At 33.5% G+C, this 22,011-nt stretch overlaps 1 protein-coding gene across 6 annotated transcripts in view; it reads left to right on the forward strand.

Moving 5' to 3' along the window:
- LOC145267012 (uncharacterized) overlaps window positions 1-22,011 on the forward strand; it is a 360,917-nt gene that overhangs the window by 173,304 nt on the left and 165,602 nt on the right. For 3 of the 6 annotated variants that reach the window (XM_080122916.1, XM_080122936.1, XM_080122963.1), the window contains exon 6: window positions 12,016-12,078. The exons of the other annotated variants lie outside the window; for them this stretch is intronic. In XM_080122916.1, coding sequence (XP_079979042.1) covers window positions 12,016-12,078 — 63 coding nt within the window. The remainder of the gene's footprint in view (window positions 1-12,015; window positions 12,079-22,011) is intronic. 6 annotated transcript variants of the gene reach the window in all.

Here is a 22,011-nt window from a genome sequence, read left to right on the forward strand (position 1 = left end):
GTGCCATTATTTCCTCTTGATTCTTACATTTAAATATTGAGTGTTTAGCAAAAGTGCATCAAATTAGATTTTTTTAGTCTTTGATATGGCAGTAATATTCAATCGTAATTGTTCCTTCCATTTTATGAAGACTTCGTTTTGATTCATCCAAATTGTTTTATTTTATTACAATTATTTTTCTTTTGATCATTTGAAAGTAAAAAAAGATATTCTTAATATTTATCTATTTAAATTTCTGCATTTCACAATAGAAATGCAATTTCAAACCGAAGTGTGACAGACCATCAAAACTGTAGTTTCAAATCTAAGTGAAACTGTCGATAAAAATGCAATTTCAAGCTTAAACATGACAGACCATCGAAAATGCTATTATAAACCTAAGTAAGACTAGCATTATATTTGCTTTTTTCATTTCAACTAATTGTTAGATTATCAACTTGTGGCAATAGAACTGAGTAAAAAAACCCACAAAAAACAAGCTTAAAACTATTTAAATTACAAAATAAGTCTACAGACTTGAAACTTTATATATAGAGGATTCTGACCTATGGAACAGATTTGGTTCGATCTTTAGCCAGTAAAAATAACTACTAAGGGGTGAAAATAGAAAAACTGGAACTTGGCAAGCGTAAGTCTACTAAACTTGTATCTTCTACACGTGTGCAAATATACATTTAATTATGTTGTTTTAAGTTTTCATATGAACATGAACTTATGGAATATGGTAACGAATAACACTGGAGAGCTATATGCTTTAGTTTTTATTTTAACTGATCCCATCCAACAAGTCATTTTTTTTTTTTTTAACTTTTGAAATCACTATGTATTGGGTACAATATAATATTCAATAGATAATTGGCTCTATAATTACAAATACGAAATCTGTATAAATTAAAATATATTTAAACATATTTTTAAATTGGGCAACACAGGGTGACATGTTAGTCCTTTTTATAAAAGTGGGATGAAACATGACCCTCATCATTTCAAGAAATTTGGTAATTTCTCCATTTATTTTTATTTTTTTGAAGATATTTTCATGAAACTTGGTACTCTTATTTGAAATTATGTACTCTTTTTGGTTATGTAATCATATTTTACGCATCTGTGTACTTTAAGCCCTGAATTATAAAGTAATATGTGAAAATTTCAAAGTTTTAAAACTGATATCATACAGATTGTGTGTCTATTCATGGATGCACTTTATTATTCACTTGGTTGGAGACGCCAGGAAGATAATTTATGATGTCTTTATGACAAACCGTAACCCAAAGGATCTCAGGTTATCGAATATAGAACAAAAACCTTATTTAAAGAAATACTAGCAGAGAGACCTGACGTTGTCTGGAATTGAGTAAGAATCAACAAATCTTCCACCCTTCCACACTTTTATTGCCATTGAAATCTGTAAAATTGCCCATTTTTTAATCAAATTGATTAATTGCAATAGAGTGATATAAAAAAAAGTTAGAATTATTTGAAATTCAGGTACTTATAATATTTTTGCATATTCTTATAACAAATCATCCTAAATCTTATTTAGACGAAAAAAAAAATTTTTTCTTAATATTTTAATGTTTTAGCAATTGTGACAAAAATGACGGTGAATAGTGTGGTTTTGGAAAATTTTAAATTTAAAATTCTGTTAAAAATAGTAGAAAAAGTTTTATATTATTCTGCTATGATAAAATTCAGGCTTATCTTTCTGGAGAAAAAAGTTGCTCGATAATAATGGATTTTAATAGATTTTAATTTGTTTTAAAAACAACAACCACTTGTTTATTTCTCAATTTCTACCTATGTAAGAATCCTCTCTGACACACGTAAAATTTCAAAAAGATCGACCCAGCCGTTTTTAAATCCATAGGAAAGGAACTCTCACACACATACACAAAGTTCCTTTTTTATAACAGATAAAGATTTTGCAAAATAAGTCAGACAAAATTATTTTAAACATGGAAAGTTAGCACAATATTTTTTAAGAGAATAAAAAAATATATTTTTTGTGCTTTTTAGATAATTTATTAAAAAGAAAAGAAATTCTATTGTTTGAAGCACAAAGTTATGTATTCAGAATATTGTTAGTATTTGTATTATGTGGATCAATCAGACTAATGTTCTCATCTTGAGTATTATTTGCTCAACATTTTGGTCGATGTAACCTCTGGCCTTGTTTAGTAAAAGAAAGGAACAGGTTTCATATTTAAGTCAAGTTGAAAAATAGACACCACAAGACGTGATTTAACAATCATGTTAATTTTGTTTTCTCAATTTTACTTTCTTTTTTTTAGAATTTACAATTGGATCTAATTGAACTTCAGCCCCTTTTTTCGTTATAAATGAATCTGAAATATCATCCCCCTAGTGTTTTGCTTAATATTTTATTGATTGTATAATTCTTTTTTGTGTTTTTTTTTTAGTAAATTTACTTTCAGCTTTAATCTATATATATATATATATATGAAAATGTGTGTGTATGCGCATTCTAACCCCCCCCCCAACACACATACACACACCTACAAACACCTGGGCAACGCCGGGTACCCCCGCTAGTTTATTTGAAAAGAGAAAAGAGAGAAAAGCAGTAGAACAAAGAAAGAAAGAAAAAAGAAAGATGGAACGACTGTTCTTTCCCTCTCCTTTGCTTTTTCTCTACGTCTATTATTATTATTATTATTAATAATAATAAAAATAATAAGTTAAAGTGTGAGGGAAGAAGGGGAAGCATGTTGTTTACAATTTTAGTATTTCAGTCCAGTATGTTCACATTTTTATTCAACAGAGCATAACGGTTTAAAGAAATTTATGCACAATTAAAAACTGAACCAATATTTAAATTGTATATGTGAAAATAATTTTGAAACTATTATCCATATGAAACTTGATGAAATTGATATTATCCATATGAAACTCAATTATTAAAATATGATTTTTAAAATATTCTTTGTCAACTTTATTCAACCATAGTCATTGAAATGCAAATCAAATTTCAGTAGGAATCATCAAAGCTTAAATAAGCTGTAAAATTTCAGCAATATCTAACTAAATTTTACCCCTGCACATTTTAATTGAAATGTGATGTATAAAAATTTTTTAATTAAAAAAAAAAACAGTTTCTTTTCTGTTATTAGTTTGGAACATTTTTTTCATTTTCAACTGCAAAAATATTCAATATATAAAAGCATATAAAATTAACAGCATTGGAATGCTTTTTTTTCTTCTCTCTTTCCATCTATGTAATTGTTTTATGTGTTTTTTAGGTGTGAAATTTTAACCATGTCCAACAAAAATAGTAATTGTTCTTTTAAATGAAATATCACTCCAGACAAGGCATGACGCCACTTGACAAAATGAGCTGAAAGTATATAGATACTTCTGCACTTTAGTGCCCGTTTTTCCGTGAGTTTTACTCGGCAATGCCAAGCAAATGATGGAAACCGCTGGATTATACCGAGTGAGTAAAAAGATGCGAGCAGGCGAGCAAACAGTAAAAATTGAAAGGAAAAAAAGAAAGGAAAGGAAAGAGTTTGAACTGGAATTTGGGTGGCAATAAGCCTTCTCAAAGTCACAGTACTCTTCTGCACTCATTCAGTGGACGTCTGGTTAGTGCTTTCACTCGGCTCTTCCAAACTATTTTGTATGGTTTTAACCGTGGCTAATTTGTTTTTTTTTTGTTTGTTTTGTTTTTTGTTTTTTTGGGGGGTTTTTTTTGGCAGGGGTCAGTGTTTATAGGATTTCTTTCAGTTTCAGTCCCCTTGAATTCATTTGTTGCTACAAATAAAGAGACTGGTTATTTTGCCATCTAATTTACATGAGTTTGTGGTGTGTACAGGCACACATATGCAAATTAAATGTTTTTACTCTATTAGCATTTAGCTTGCAAAGATATTAAGAAATATTAGAGAGTAATGGAATCAGCATAGTTAGAAAGGTTATAATACATCTGTAACATAGCATGCATGTGAGAAAATCAGTAGCAGCCATAGGATAGCTAACTAATAAAAATGTTAGCAGTAGCAGCCATTTTAGCACATATGCAAATTAAGTAAATGTGCACGCGCTGACGTCACAAGGAGGAGAAAGAAAAGGCAGAAGAAAGGACAGCATGTGGTCAAGCAAAAAGAGAAGCAAGTTGCATGCCTGGGAAGATGGGCATGTGAAGCTGAGGGCGAGAAAGTGCTGGCTATGAGAGAGACTTTTAGCATATGTTCTATGGTAGAGCGTTGTAAAATGCATGGGTATGCGAAAACACTTTTGCAATATAATGAAATGCGTTATTGTTGGAAGATCCACAAATAAATGCTTTCCATTTGCACTAAAAAAAATGCAGAGTCAGATTTTTATTTCTTTCTGTTTTTTGTTTGTTCCTTTGCAACGGTACCAGACAACGTGTGGGTCCAATAGGTTTGATATGTAGCAACATGATTAAAGTGTAACGGCCACATTATGTTACATATAGATAGCTAAGAGAGAAATATGTGACTTGATTATTGCCAAGAACAATTCATCTTTTTCGTATGTCTTAATCATAAGCTACAGCAAAATGGATTATTAACATTTTAGAGTGGGGGATAATTTTTTCATAATTATTTAACGTAAAGTGAGCACCCACATTTTAGCCACCAAGCGTTCAACGAGACATGTCACCTCTAGCATCTTTTCAAGTTTGGCGATCGAGGCGGGGGGGGGGGGAGACAAAACATGACAAATACAATTTGTTTTTTTTTTGTTTGTGTTTTTATTGGTGGTGGTGGTGGGGGGGGGGAGTTACATTTACAAAAATAACGATAAATTTAATTAATTTTTATGAGACCACTCTGTACTTTCACCTAACAATTTCATAAACAAAACGAAACCCAAAATATGACAAATTATATTGGGGGAGGGGGATTACAATGACGAAAACTTTCATTTAATTGTTTTTGGAATTAATTTTTTGGTAGATCTTCATTTTTTTTTTTTAGGGGTTCTACCTACTTGGCTAATTTTTTTTTTTTTTTTTTTTTTTTGCAATCGCTCGGGTATTCGTTGCTATTTTTATTGAAACAAAAGTTGTAATGATTTATTTTTAATTATTTTTTTTTTAGTGGGGGGGGGGGTTCTTTCCAGTGCTCAATATCCGAAGAATAGTTTCTTCTCTTTGTATTCCTTCTGCCGAAATATCTGGTGGAAAGGGTATCACATACTTATTTTTTGGGGCAATGTTTTTATCGGTCCTTTTATTTTTGAAATTTTTGTGGGGGTATCCACGTTGCCCATGATGAAAATGATTAGTATAGCAGGTGTGTTCCAAACGGAACTGCATGTCAACCCAGACAACGTCGGGTATCCATGCTAGTATATATATATATATATATATATATATATATGTATGTATGTGTGTAAGGTGTTTTAGATAAGTTTTCATGCATTTAAAATTGTTATAGACTCTAGAAAAGTCAGTATGTTATTATGAGATGACTGGCCAATTTTTATGATTTCAGGTTCATAGGAATTGGAATACATATTCTTAAAGCCTTATTGTCACAACTGGTGAATTTCAAAAATGAAATCTGGACATATATATAATGCATAGGAACGTTGTTAAAATAACCCACAAGATAAGAACAGTAGTTCAAATAATTTTCTAATATTCTATAATCACCGCTTATTAAGGCCGGCAGGCCACTCAAGGATAAGAGTTAATGAGTGTCAGGTGAGACAATACCGTGATGATCTGTGATGTTGAAAATTGAATAGAAGTTAATTTATTTTAGAGAATGGCTTATCAAGAACTTGTTAACATTGGACTTGAAAAGAACCATGTTATAAGCAGCTGGGAAGCAGCTCCTCAGTATTGTGTTGCACGGATGAGAAATTCTGGGAAAAAAAGGTTCTGCTCATGGAATTTTTGTTTAAATTTATATATATTTCAGATAAAGAGCAAGGGAAATTCTGATAGTGGTTGTTGCTATGTTGGCGTTTGCCGCGGAAGCCTTACAGAGAGGAACCATAGAGTGAAGCTCAGTCGAGCACTTGTTATGAAAATAATGACAGAGCAGAGATAGGTTCACAACTTCTGTGAGAAAGAGGTTGCAGGAAGGAGAAAAGGACATCATCCATCAGATTTCAAAGTCGGTTTTGTATCCTGTCTAGGCAGGAAAATGTGCTCTGCAGTTTCTCCCCAGATGTGGCGACAATAATCCAAATATGAATTGTCATTCCTCATCTCAAAAATTCTGAAACTTAAGATTAGAATTGTCCAAACAATCCACCAGATGTAACATGTATTGATGTTGAAAATTATTATTTACTGTCTTTCAAAAAAATACTTTCCTAGCCAGAGCAATTTTATTACTGCAAAACTATTAAGTGCCATTTGAAACATTGAAACAGTGAAGTAATTTGAAGTAAGAAAAAAAATAAATAGAACCATGTAAATAATTAAGACTATGAAATGTTTAGATTTTATTGTAAAACAATCTAAATTCCATTTTTATTGTTTAGTTAGCATCAACTGGCTACCATATTAAGTGTGTAATGCATATCTTATCGAACAGAAAATTAACATCAAACTGATATAGAATTACTCTCTTTTCTTCTCTTTTGTATTATATACTTTCAAAACATCTAACATAGACTCAAATAGCATTTAAGCTGACAAATCAAACTTTGCTACTAACTAGTCAATTCACATTGATTATTGTTGTACCATGTTATTATTGGCAATATAATAATGTTCTAAGCTACCATTTTAAAAATTAGTAAGTCCAATCTCGTCCAGACGATTACTAATGCAAAATATTTTTTAAACTAGCAGGTCACCCGGTGTTACCCGGTCCTAAAATATTCATAAATATTATATTTTAATTCATACAGGAACTGAGACACATGCATGCAAGCATTGTTTTATCTAAGCAGTTCACTTCTTGTAAGTAAAATAATTAAAAAAAAAATACTCAAGCTGAGATCGAAACCAAAACCTAAAGACAGTGAATCAAGTACGATAACCATTAAGCCAACGATGTTTAAAAAGTGTTTTCAAACCTACTTATTCTTAATATAAGAGAATTTGTAATGTGAACCATTCAAGCATGCGAATTTGTGAAACAGCAAATGGATAAAAATCTGATGACCCTTCAGTACCAATTTTTCAATTTTGACCTCTTAGCAGATGAAATGTTGATCAAAAATTTGTAGAGTATATAGGTTGAGAATTGTCCTTTCACACACAAACACCCATTCTCACTTTTATAGATATACTAGCAGGCTGCCTGGTCATAAAGTATGCATACATATTATATTTTAATTCATACAGAAATTGAGATGTGCATGCAAGTATTGTTTTTTTTTAAACAGTTCACTTTTTTCTTTCTCTCTCTCTCACTTTATTTTCATTTCCTTCCCCCCTCTCTCTCTCATTCTTCTTTACTCTTTTTCTTTTTTCTTTCTTTCCTCTTTTTTCTTTCTCGCTACCCTTTTGTTTTATTGTTTCTCTTTCTATCCTCTCACTTTGTTTCTGAATAAATATTTACAATTTCATGCTAACTTTCCATGTTTAAAAGAATATTTTTGTGACTTCTATTTTGAAAAATATTCGATTAAATGAGGTTGCTGTTCTGTGTTTGATGACCCAGAATTCTTTAGGTCAGAGATTGTCTATGATCTATTTTAAGGAATGACATAATTTCATATGACGGATCTTCCCAATATCATAAAATCAAATGATGCAAATATATGACATATTCCTTTTATATTGCCTAATCCTCCACGAATTCAAAGATCCATCCATAGAATTCAAGAGGAAGGGAAACTACTCAATTGTTTAACCAAACTTTTGGAAGATGCCCTCCTCTCGGAAAATCAATGTGATGTTCGTATGGGGCATCACACAGTTGACATGGTATTTGCTGCTCATCAACTCCAGGAAAAATTTTAGGAACATTACCAGAACCTCTACACAGCATTTGTCGATCTGACTAAGGCCTTTGACACTGTAAACCGAGTAGGCCTATGGAAGATAATGGTTAAATTTGGATGTCCTGACAAATTCATTTCAATCATCAAACAATTTCATGATGGTATGATGACTCCTGTTGTAGATTATGATGAGGCTTTCGATGACTTCCCAATCAATGGTGGTGTCAAGCAGGACTGCGTACTTGCCCCAATGCTCTTCAGCATGATGTTTTTAGTGGTGCTGATTAATGCATTCGATGCAAAAAACTGGAGTAAATATCAACTACTGGGAAATTGTTCAACTTAACACGACTTAGTGTTGTTACAAGGATTAAGACCACCATCATATGAGACCTTTTTTCTTTTTTTTTTTTTGTTGATGATGGTTGCTCAATGCCAACACGCAGCCAAGCATGCAGTATATTGTTGATTGTTTTTCTAAAGGATGCTATAATTTCAGTCTATCAATCTAAAGAAGACCAAAGTAATGTACCAATCTGATCTTGGAAAAAGGTATGTTGCGCCTCAGATCTCAATTCGTGGAACCAACCTAAAAGCTGTGGACATGTTCACTTACTTGAGCAGTATTCTGTCAAGGGCAGTACACACACACACATATATATATATATATATATATAAGTCACCACTTATGAAGGCCCAGAGGCCACTTGAGGATAAGGGCTAATGAGTATAGTCAATGGGACAATATCGTATTAATCATTAAGAGTGGAAATTTCGTGAATTGGATTACATAAGGGAACTGTTCACCTAGAATTTGTTTATGTTGAACGAAGAAATTGTAGTCAGCTGGAAAGCACGCAAACGGAACAGAGTCCCAAGCTTTGGTTATGGAATCTACATTTCTGTTTAGACACAGATAAAGACATAGACAATGAAGTCGACTGTTGAATAGCCAAGGTTAGTGTTACCTTTAGACGTCTCAGAACCACTGTGTGAGAGCATAGAGGAATTTAGCTGCAGACCAAACTTCAAGTATACCAAACTGTGATTCTTACAATACTCATGTATGCTTGTGAAATTTGGACTGCATATGCCAGACATACCAAGAAACTGAACCATTTCCATATGACCTGGCTCCATAAATTGTTTAAAGTCAATTGGCAAGGCAAAATACCAAACACAAACCCGGTCAAATCTTTGATCAATACACACCATGTTACAGCTGTCCAAAGGAAAAAGATCTGGACAGTAGAAACGGTTCAAGGACAATTTGAAAGTCCCCCTCAAACAGTTTGTTTTGTATTCTTATTCATGAGAAAAAAACTAACCCAAGACAGATGTTCTTGCCGTGCTGCAATTCATAAAGGGGCTACAATTGTTGAATCCACACACAATAAAGAGCACAATAGAAAACGTAACATTAGAAAAGACAGAGCAGTCAGCATCTCCGTTGCAGAATCATCCCACAGGTGTCCAACATGCAGGAAATACTTCAGAGCTCAAATCAGTCTAACAAACCATCTCCAAACCCACAGAACAATTGCATGACAATGGTCATCTTTGCAAGCGATAGACGATCATCATATTGCCTATAATGAAAGCGTATAACCAAATTAAAGCTACATAAATTGAGTGAAACTGGCAGTAAAATCTTCTGTTATATTATTCATTAAATATATTTCATCTTTACGCATTCGAAATTTAGTATTTAAAAAATTAATTTGAAGTTTTATAATAAGCCTTTGTTGAATAACAACTGTGCAACAAATTTCAGGTTAAAAAAAGTACATGCCATATAATACCAGTTTTGGTGCAAGGAAATTATCCTGATACAAAACTTGACTTTTATTTATCGATTAGGCACCGTTTTTACATACTATAAATCATATTTTATTATTATTGGTTTTGAATGAAAAACATAGAATGGTCAATTTAAACAAAATTTGTCTTCTTAACCCTCTTGTGTTGAGCATCATCCTCCCTTTTTATATTCCAGTAGTTGTCTGCTAACATGCCAGGGTTCTATTTTCCTTGAAAACGTTTCTCCATCACTGAAATATTTTGATGAAATCTCACCATGTTCATCACTAAGATACTCTGCAAAATTATCAAAAGTGACAATTTTGGGGAAATAAAACAAAAAAAAAACTGTATCTACTTCAACAAAAAGAAAGCCAGAAATCGATTTTCGATGCCATTGTGCATATAAACATAGGACCACAAATGTCCTGCACTTTTTTTTACTGTTGCACAATGTAATTTATTGATTTCTTTTATATAACAAATCTCAAGGTCTTTATTTCAATTCCTTTTTATCTTTTACATGCCAAAAGTTGGATCACTGTACAAAATTTTAAAATAATGTTTAGGAAGAGGAGGGGGGGGGGGCTCATCCAAAAATTAGTCACGTATAAAAAGTCTTGTATCTTTAATGGGTAACTTTTTACAAAATGTTGGTAAAGTGTTCATTTCATCCATTTTTCTCCGAAATTGGGTTTGGGACTTTTTTTGCCCAAAAGAAATACAATTTTTATGGATTTTTGACTGAAAAGAGGATTAGCTTAATGTCTGATATTATAAATCATTCTAAAAAAAGTTTTAATGTGTTAGCTGCTAAAATCAAACTTAGATGAATAAAGTTGCACACAATTTTTGTGATGACGTAATTTCCACCAATGTTTATGACTGGCTATATCTAAAAATTATTAATTCCGTCAATCTTTTGTCGAACTACAGCATTAGATTTATGAAGAATTTTCACTTATTTGAAGATTTTATCTTCAGTAATATATTAAGTTGACTTTGTATTCAGTATTACACAAGATGCAATGTCTAGTTAAAGATGTTTTTATATATATCTTGAAGCACTATATATATATATATATATATATATAACTTTTTTTTTTCAATTGTCTTATTTTGTTCAATCTGGGGATAGAGCATCCTGCTGGATGCCAGTCATTTACCCGCTATCTCATGCATTCCAACTGAGATCATTTTAAGATTTTAACTGTCTCTTTAAGTGCAATTGTATGAATCTGTCTTGCACTTGGTTCACCAGATATATTTACCAGGTAGTTTTTGAGATTTTTTTTCAGTAGTCCAGTTGCTCCTATAATTACTGGAATGATGGAGATCTTCCTAAGATTCCAGTTTCTTTTCATGATGTAGATAAGACCTTGGTATTTCTCAGCTCTGATTATGTATATTAATCTTTTCTTTTTTTTGTCTATCAAAAAAAAATTACTTTGAGATAACTATTAGCATTTTTGGCACCGTCATTTCACAATGAAGCAATTTTTATTCTCTCCATGATTGCTCATACAACCACATATTCAGTATGTTATGTCAGCTAGTTCAGTTTTTGTAAGGAAAACCTATTGCTATAATGTTGTCTATTCCCCTTTCTACGAGAGTCGTTTCAAAAGTAAAGCCTTCCATTTTTTGTTGTTAACTAAAACAGTTAAAGAGCTACGAAGATGAGAGTAGTACCATTAAAACAAGCAACATTTTGTGCTACAGAATTTATTTTTCTACATAGCCACCACAATTCTCAATACACTTTTGCCAGGAATTCAATGACACATCTCTGCTTCTGATGCACATCCATGACATTAAAGTCTCACACTGTCAATATCTGCAACAGAGACATGAAATTCAGGCCGAAAAAAAAACAGGAGGCACTACTTTTGAAACACTCTTCATATTTAAATTCCCTGATTGAATGTGTATATTTTAAGCAGAGTGACAATTAAAAAAAAAAAAAAAAAAAAAAAAAACACCAGCTGTGGAAGTGTTGATAAAATTCACAATCCTTTCTGCAATTCAACCATATTTGGTACAAATAAACTTAACTTCATTTGTCTTTGTCTAAGTAAACATTTGATAAATTGGCATTTTGTTATCGGTAACTTTTTGACTTATTTTCTTAAAATGGAAATTAAAAAACTAATATGCATATTGAATATTTGCTTCACATTTATTTATTTATTTTTTATTTTATTTTAATATATTTTTATCGCAGAGTATTATCTTTATATATATATATATATATATATATATATATATATATATATATATATATATATATAAAATGTTATTTATCTGCTTATTTAGAAAGAAAATTTTGATGGTTGGAACCAAGTGGGGCAGTTAAAGAAAAGCATTGAAACTCTACAGGTTATTGAATTTTTTTGTATCTAATACTTTTTTTTAAAAAAAACATTTACTAAATAGGTATTGGTTTGTGCATGTGTGATTTACTGCTTGACAACATCTGCCGGGTTTCTTTCTCATTCGTCTTCCTCCATTTGAATATCTCCAGAAACATTTTCTCGATTTGTTGACATCACATTAACATCCATTGCTTTATATTTATGGTTCTGGATTTTTTAAATGAGGATTGATTATTCATATTATTTGGATTCTATGGATTCTCGTCTTGAGTGGTATTTGCACAACGTTTCGGTCAATGCAACACCCAACCTTCTTTAAATGTATCTTGTCAAACTCTGGAATATGTACGGAATTTCAAACAGCACCCTTTCTTTAAACCACAGGGGTATCATGCTCTCATTCAATGACTGGGTAGAAGCCCTAAGTAAATTATATTTTGGGTCACCTGCATTTAGGATTGGATCACAAGGACCTATGGTGAAGTGGATAAAGTACTTGGTAAAATTCAGGTGTAAATTTACATTCTTCTGGGGGTCAAAGGTTCAATCCTCAATGCAAGCGACCCAAAATACAATTGCAAATTATTTAGGACTTCTATTTAGGACATGGCTGACGGAATGAGAGCATGCGACCCTGTGGATTAAATAACAGGATCTGTTTAAAATTTCATGCCAAGTACTGAGTTTGACAGAAAGATTCCTCATTTTTGACAAAACACACCTGATGGTCAGGGGCTGCATCAATGAAAACATTGTGCAAATAACACTCCAGGTGAGAACAGTAACACGAATAATCCAAATAATATGAATGTTTTGTATTTGTTTGCTTTTATTTATTCCTAAATCTTTATATTTATGGAGTTGGGCTATTTATCACACTAACTATAAGATTTAGAAATATCACATTAATATTCACGATTAGCTTTCTAATATTTCTGATGCATATGCAATCGATATAAGATTATCTAACTTGAATATTGCTTTGCAAAAGGACATCTCATTAATGGACTATTCTTTTTTATTGTTTGCTAATTCAATGATTGTTTTCATTTTATTATAACACAGTTCTTTTTATGAATATTTTTTCATTTTATGGATAAAGACTTAGCATTTTGAATTAAGGGAATTCCGATTTATTTGTCTCCCCATGAGGGCAAAGTAAAACATAATATCCGTTTATGTGAGAAATATTCAGCATAAGATGGAGCACTCTTAATGGGACAAAAATTAAACTTGACCCGAACCCAAAAGATCTCTCCTCCCCTATCAAAGGACAGAACAGATACTACACTTTGAAATATTTATTTGCACAAAATATAAAAATTTATATTTGAACAAATTAGGCACAAGGCCATTCCAAAGTGTGCAAAAAATGGTTGTCATTGGTCATCTTAGATCATAATTACTGAAAATGTCTATCCTATTCTTAACTGGAATCATTAGTCACCGTAATACCAAATTTACTCCAGGAGCTGCCCATCTTAAAGACATCTTCATAAAAGGTTAAAAATTTTATTGTTCATGAATGTAAATATGCCTATATACAATTTCACTAGGAAGAAGTATGAAGTGGGGGAAAAACAATGAACAACACTTTGATCTGGACGTAAAACAGTGCTTTGAGTGAAAAGAAGCTTCAAAGTCAATTTATTTCTGGGGATTGCATTTTTAAAGTTTGAATTAGCTTCTAGTTGTCAGTTAGCTACGTTGGTTTGGCCTTGTTGAAATAAGCAATCTATATATATAAAAGCGTAAATGTATGTTCACTTTTTTTGTATGTCCAAGAAAGGCTTTTTTCAGAGAAGCGGTCGGTCGCCTAACAACTTTTTAAAACTTTTTATATCACATGTAAATCGTAATATCTCAGAGTTGACAATTGAGCTCGCCTGTCTATTTAATTTGCTCGACTTCGGGAAGATAAATATTCAACAGTTTTCGCTCGCCGCATGTAGGTTAGGCCTTTTCCTATAATGTTTCCTCCTACCCCCAACGTCTTGGGAGGGGGGGGGAAGCATTCTCACACTAAATGAAATGCTATCCCACAGTACTAAATTTGACCTCATTAAGTCATTAAAACGTGCACCTGCTAATTTAAGTAATTAAATAAATTCAAACGTGTTTCCGTTAGCATCTCGCGGTGGCGCAATGGTCAACGGCACATGTTTTTTTTTTTCACACTTTAATTTACAACTTTGCCTCAAGGGTTCGGGTTCGATCCTCATACTTACCTACCAAAACATTTTTTTTTAACCCCCCCCCCCCGGAGTTTTGATTTACCCAAAACCACACACACCTCCAAACACCCGGGCAACGCCAGGTACAGCCATGAAAACTTAGATGCAAGCCATACGCAAGAATCTTTGACAGAGAAATTTGAACTTAATCTTTAAGGGTGCTAAGCTTGGAGACTGTGGTTGCAGGCTGGCAAAAAAAAAAACATCAGAACCAGGAGTAAGAAAAATAAGAGAAAATTTATATATATTTTTAAGTAGGTAAATTATGTTTTCTTGAACTTCATTATTCCTTTATTTCTTGAGTTTTCGGCTATTTTTAGTCACTCTTTGGAGAAATTGTTAATATCCACATATACAGACACGTGGCACAGCAGATATTCTAAGTGACAGTATTCTACAGGTTCAATTCTCACTATAAGTAAAACTAAGAATAAAATTTAAAATATTTGCTTAAGACATCTACGGAGATATGGTTGACTGAACATGAATAGTTTACTCCTATGGATTAAATAAAGAGTTCCGTTTAAAATTCTGTATAGATGTAATTTAATTCACATAGATTATAGCCCTGCTTATTTGTTAGGGTAACCCATAGCTTCCTGTTCATTTTTCTACTACATTAAGAGGTAGGGGAGAGCATCACTCATTTTCAAGGATTGCTCCAGTTACCTTTTATTTTCACCTTATAATAATGTTGGATATTTAGCAAAGCGGCATAAATTGCCGTTGGTATGACTTAAACAAAGATTGAACCCCAGTCTCTCAGCCCACTAGCAAACTCTCTATTTTATGCAATAGCAAAAATCCACAAATATGGTGGCCTTTCAAACTCAAGTTTCACAAGTCCATACACCAGTGTACCATATTTCCAAAACTTAAAATAAATTAATCCCCCCATACTTAGAACAGATACTATACTTTGATCCTAGCCTGGAGGCCAAAGAATGTTTTGAGTGAAAAAATTCTTCCCAGTTTTTTTTTTACGGGGGGGGGGGGGGTTCAATTGGTTTACTTTTGAGGATTGCAGATTTTGCTTTCGTCAGTGGTAAAAAAGATTTGGCCAAAGATAGGCTACTTTGGAAGTCAATTTCTAAAAGCCATCCAACCCATGCCAGCACTTAAAATTGCCATTAAACCGAATATGATAAGTATTTACTTCCATCCTATTGACTGGAGCTATAGAATATGCCAATTACACCTCTGCAGTGGGATAAGAACCAGCCCCTGCTAGTGAGGCCACCTATATTTACCATGCATGCCAACCCATAATGCTCGAGGATGGCATCCTGGTGGTAGAGCATTCTATGATGCATAAGTGGTCATGTGATCAGCAACACATCACTGTGACCTTTACTTCAGCTAGATGAGGGATTAAAAAGCAGATATGAGGTGCTTTCAATAAGTTTTCTGACTTTTTTGTACAGTCATTTAAAATTGTTGTAGACTCTTGAAAATTCAGTATTTTATTGCTATACAACTTATGAGATGACTAATTTTTATGATTTCAGGTTCAAATGAACAGCTACAACAGGAATTGAAATACACCCTACTAAAGCCTGATTGTCACAACTGGTGAATTTCAAAAATGCAATCTGGACGTGAGGACACTTTAGAAGAACGATATGCAATAAAATTCTGTTTTTAAACTTGGAAAAAAATGCTGCAGAAACGTATGGAATGCTTCAGACTGCTTTTGGACCATCTTGCATGAATCGAGCATCAGTTTTTGAGTGGCATGAGAGATTCAAGGAAGGCAGGGAGTTTGTGAGGAATGATAAGAGATGTGGAAGAAGTAAGGAAGTCAACACACCAGAGTTAATTAGCCAAATAAATAATTTAATGAATAAGGACTGTTGTGTGTCTACAAAGACAATAAGTGCACAGTTTGATGTTAGATCTGGGTTATAGCAATAGATCCAGCTTTCATTGCATCAAGAACTGCAGAGTCTGAATTGATAAGCTCAACCATCTTCCTGCTGTCATGACAACAACATCTTTCTTTCTGATCTTCTCTGAGCACTTTTTGGACACACTTCACACAAATCTTCCACACCTAACATCAAACTGTGCACTTATTGTCTCTGTAGACAAGTGACGGTCCTTATCTATGAAATTCTTTATTTGGCCAATCAACTCTGGTGTTCTGATCTATGACCCAGAGACCAAGAGACAGAGTTCCCAGTGAAAGCATGCTTGCTCTTGCAGACCTAACAAGGCCAGACAGAGCAAATCCACCCAAAAACTTATGATCTCAATTTTTGACAGCACAGGCATGATCTACATGCACTGAGTTCTTACTGGACAGTCAACCAGGAATACTATGTTGAGGTTTAAGGGAGAGATTCCATTGGAAGAAGCCCGCACTCTTCAAATCAAGTCAGTGGCATTTCTACCAGGTCAATGCACCAGTCCACAACTCCATCGTTGTCACAGACTATTTGGCCAAGATGGGCATCAAGACAGTTTATCACCCTCTCTATAGTCCAGACCTTGCTCCCTATGACTTTTAGTTATTAGCTCAAGAAAAACTTTAGAGGCTGTTGTTATGCAACAATTAAGATGAAAGAGGAGATGACAAGGGTCATTGAAATGCTCACACAAGAGGACTTCCATGAAGCCTTTCCAGAAGTTGTTGGAATGGTACAACAAGTATACATTGCAACCGGAGGAGATTACTTTGAAGGGGATTAGAGTTTCATGTGTGTACTGTCAATAAAAATGACCATAAAAAGAGTCTGGAAATTTATTGATGGCATTTCGTAACCAACTAATGATTCCAGTTAAGAATAGGATAGACATTTTCAGTAATTATGATCTAAGATGACCAATGACAACCATTTTTCGCACACTTTGGAATGGTCTTGTGCCTAATTTGTTCAAATATAAATTTTTATATTTTGTGCAAATATTTCAAAGTGTAGTATCTGTTCTCAAGGTTTACTAAAAAATGTATTCCTGTCTAAGTTATGGTGACTAAGCGTTCTTCTTTGATATATTCTCAACTCAATTGGACTTTGTAGTAGGCAGAGGAGCACAGAAACAATAAAAAAAAGTATTAAATAAAACCTTTTTATGACTTTCTTATAAAAAGATATTTAAAAGATGCTACACACACAAGCAAGTTCAGAAAATGAAGAAGAAATCACACCAAGGTTTATTATTTTTGAATCTTGGAATGGATCTCTACTGACAAAATTCTCTCTATTTTATGAATAAAGTGGATTCGTTTTTCTTCTAAATCTTTGTGATGAAAAACTTTTTTACTACAAGCGACATACAATTTCATCAGTGATGTAAGGCAAATATTGGTCAGTGTTGTTAAAAAATAAAAAAAAAAATTACATTGCTGATTTAATCCTGATCGATATTTTTGATTACTCATAGTGAAGAAGGGGATCTTTTATTCCCTGACTTCCATCTACTCTCACTATTCTCAAGAACACTGAAAAACATCCCAAAAAAAATGTTTAAACTTTCTGTGAAGAAGAAAAAGGAAGAAAAGACTAATGTTGACTTGTCCTTTTCTCTTTTTTGCACTTTTATAGAAATTACAATTCCAGGTGATACTGGGTACCCCCCACTGGTTTATAATAAAATTGGTTATTCCTTTAAAATCAAAATTGGTTATTCCTTTAAAATCAAAATTGGTATTTCCTTTAAAGTCAAAATTGGTATTTCCTTTAAAGTCAAAATTGGTATTTCCTTTAAAGTCAAAATTGGTATTTCCTTTAAAGTCAAAATTGGTATTCCTTTAAAATGAAAATCACCAAAAAGAAAACTCTTAAATGGGAACATTTTAATTGAAGTAAAAAATGAAAACTGTGCAAGTTTTTTGTTTTTACTTTTAATTAAAAATGAAACTTTTTCACACAAAAAACTTATTAAAAAATTTTACCGCTACAAAAATGTAAACAAGTTCAAGGGAATGTTACAAAGCAAAGAGCTCTCTCGAGGACGCAGGAAATGAGGACGAAATTCCAAATTCTAATAGTTTGAGTAAAGAAACTTTCTAAGCAGAAGACTCTTTAACGTTAGGGAATTTCTATAATGAAAGTGTAGGATTTTACTGCTTGTAGGGTGAGTCTGGAATATTGTGTTGAGGGAGCACCAGTGCTACAAGTTCACTGAAGTTCATGAAATCTAGACGTACATCAAGAACAGTTTCCCATGCAGTGGGGAAACTTGCTATGAAGATCCGTGTTCACCGTATACGTGTTTTTGTGTTGCAATTGTTCACATCACCACTTTCATCTCTGCCCCCTATCATCTCCCTCACTGATGAAGATTCTGTTATTGAGCAAATCTCTGACAAAATTGACAATTCTAAACTTTTGCTAACATTCATGTCTATGGTGATTGTTGATTGTTTTTTTTTTTACATAGGCATCACCACTTATGAAGGCCCAGAGTCCATTCGAGGATAAAGGTTAAAGAGTGTACAGTAGTCAGTTGGACAATATAGTAATAGTTAGTAATGGAAATTCGGTAAATTTGTTAACTTAAGTGGAACGGCTCATCAAAAACTTGTTTACGTTGAACTTGAAGACAACCATATTGTAGTCAGCTGGAAAGCAGAAAAATGGAAGACAGTTCCACAGCCGTGCAGTTCTAAGAAAGAAGCTTTGTTCATGGAATTTAGGTTTAGGCACAGATAAAGAGTGGGGGGAATTATTGATAGTTTTTTCAGCTAGATGAGTGTTTCTTGTGAAAGTTTGGCGAGGGGGGACCATAGATTGAAGCTCAGTCGAGCACTTGCCATGAAAATAACGATAAAGCAGAGACAAACTCACAACATCTCTTCTTTGAGAAAGAGGTTGCAGGAAAGAGAAAAAGACATCTCCTACGAGGCTACGAAGTCTATTTTGAACTCTATCAAGGCAGGATAAGTCCTTTCTAGCAGCTCCTGCCCAGATGTGGCAACAGTACTCCATCCTTGGACATACCTGGCTCTTATATAGATAGAGAATTGCATCAGCATTGAAATATCTACTGGATAGATAGAAGGATGCCACCATTTTTCCAGCGGCCTTAGCAACAGATTTGATGTATGTGTTCCATTTAAGATCAGGAGTAACGGTTTTGTCACGACTTCTCCCTTGCTTATGACCTTACTCAAATTGTTGATAAATTAACAAACATATTTGATGCTGATGGATGTTTTGCAAGTTTTCTTGATTTTTTAACAGCTTGCCATGAACAGTACACGTCTACTGTCCTATTTTTTCCTGAGACGGTTTTCCATGTGATGGGGACACTTCCAATGAAGACTCTGATTTGTGTTTCCATGTTTCATTTGCTCGTAGCACCTTTTTATATTTGCCCTCTATTGTTCACTCACCAATGATGACCACGTCCTATCTGTTGACCCTTCTAATAATATTCATTTCTGTGAAGACTTTAATGTTAACAATGTTGAGTTGCTAGTCCACTCAAACAAATCTGAATAATGAGGAGAGGTTTTATTAAAACATTTTCCTTGCATATCAGCTTAATTGCTGACAAGCCCATGCACATACCTGATGCTGATGGACATTTAGAAGCCTCCTTGATCTTTTTATGACAACTTGCCATGAACAGTGTACAGCTACTGTTGTCCCCTGTGATCCTTCAGCCAATCATTTGTCTCAATTAAGATAAAAAAAAGTTCAAGTTTTCTTATGTCCTTTTCCATTGCAGAGTTTATTGATATTCTACAGTCGATTGGGAGAGCTTAAGATCCTACACATCTGAAATCCCTCTTAAACCCATTTTCAAAAGGGAGTTTTGCTTCATATGTGATGTACCTATTTACTATGCCTCCCCACGGGACAGAGTTAGACACCAGGGTCGTTTTTTAACGTGGAGAAAAGGTACAAGAAAAAAAATAAAAAAAATTGTCTCAGTCGTGAAGGATTTCTCCTCCACCGAAAGAGAACAAGAAATGGAAGTGCAGCATCTGAAGAACAGATACTACACTTTGATCTTGACCAAAATGTGATGTATCTGAATGGTTTATTGGTGATTTATACCCTACAAAATCTTTCCACAGAAACCAAACAGCCAGCCATGTTAGACTGCAGAATATGCCCACAGATACCAATATTTCAATTGCTTTTAACAAAATAGATGCTCTGAAACCAAAGCCTTCTTTAAAACTTTGTTTCTAGTGCTATAGCTTTTGATATGTCCAAGGCCTTTAATAGAATAGCACAGAGCTTTCTCCTCAAGCTTTTTAGCTATGGAGTATCCGGAAATGTCCTTTCGACTATCAAATCCTAGTTGTCGACAGATAAGACATAAACTATATAGCAGCAATATCGACACGTCTCAAGAATACATTGTGGACCCAATCTTCTTCCTGGTTTTACTTCTATATATCATCACACTGCATCATATACATGCGTAATAGACTTCCTTTGGTCGATACCATTAGCTGGAGTGACTTTGGCCACCTGGGGTGACTGAGTTATAAAAAAAAATAAAAATAAAAGTAATAATGCATAAATATATGATCTCTGTATTTTGAACATAATTTCCAGGTCCTATATGATTTCATAATTTTACAGACATATTGTAGTGCAGCAGCAAATATTTACTGCAGGGTTATTTATGCATTATTATTATTTTTTCTTTTCTTTTTAAACAATCTTCCAAATCATATTTTGAGATCATTCAAAGATGATATTACTATGGAATACCTTCTGACTCTTTCTCTCATCCAACTTTGAGCATGTGGTGCAATAGTTTTCACTTCTTCCCAGTTGAAATGAACAGGTTTTCTTTTTGAGGAAACCTCCTTCTTTGATAAGCTTCTAGGATTGACTTTCACCACAGACCGGAAATGGAATACTTACATAAAATCTGTTGCTAATGTTGCTGGGAAAATGGTTGGATCGTTTTACCGCTTCAGAAAATACTTCACTCTTAACACAATCCTTTGCCTGGATAAGAGATATATACTAAGAGGGAGTACTGCTGTCATATCTGGAAAGGTGGTGTTTGGGGCATGCTTTTTGCCTTGACATAGTACAAAATCGACTTCACAATCTAGTGAAAGATGATCTCTTCTCATCCCTACAGCTTCTTTCACACAGAAGAGATATTGCTAGCCCCCTTTATACTATATCATTATGTTCATAGTAGGTGCTTGATTGAGCTCGAATCCATCTTATCGCCTCTCCATAAAACATTCACAGTAAGAACTTGTGTTACCACAATCACAGCAAAGAACTTTGCCTTTCTCTCTTTATGAAAATCCATATGAAACTTCCATGAACAAAGTTTCTTTCCTAAAATGTAAACACAGATACCATGAACAAAGCTTCTTTCCCAGAACTGCCCACCTTTAAAATAAACTGGTATGTATATATCGTGTGTTTATATCGGAGTGTGTATGTATCATCGATGACAAATATTGAGGAATACATTTATAATTTTTATAATGTTTATACTGAGGGGGAAGAGACATGTGCAGTTCTTGTTAACACAGAGGGGAGAATCACTATTGATGATGGTGGAAGAGGGGGCAGACAGATATTACTTTGAAGGGTGTTACACAAAGTTCATTTCCAAGATGATAGACTTCGTGATGTATAAATAACTGAAACATATTTACCTTTCATGTTTCAAAGACGACAGTGAAGACAAGGTTTACAAAACATATGATGCTGTTTATTCTCCATCCGGATGATGATATTCAGGGATTCAAAACCTTTTTGATCTAC

The sequence above is a fragment of the Euprymna scolopes genome, chromosome 4, assembly GCF_053919585.1.
Source record: "Euprymna scolopes isolate OS-2025 chromosome 4, ASM5391958v1, whole genome shotgun sequence".
Classification (NCBI taxonomy): domain Eukaryota; kingdom Metazoa; phylum Mollusca; class Cephalopoda; order Sepiida; family Sepiolidae; genus Euprymna; species Euprymna scolopes.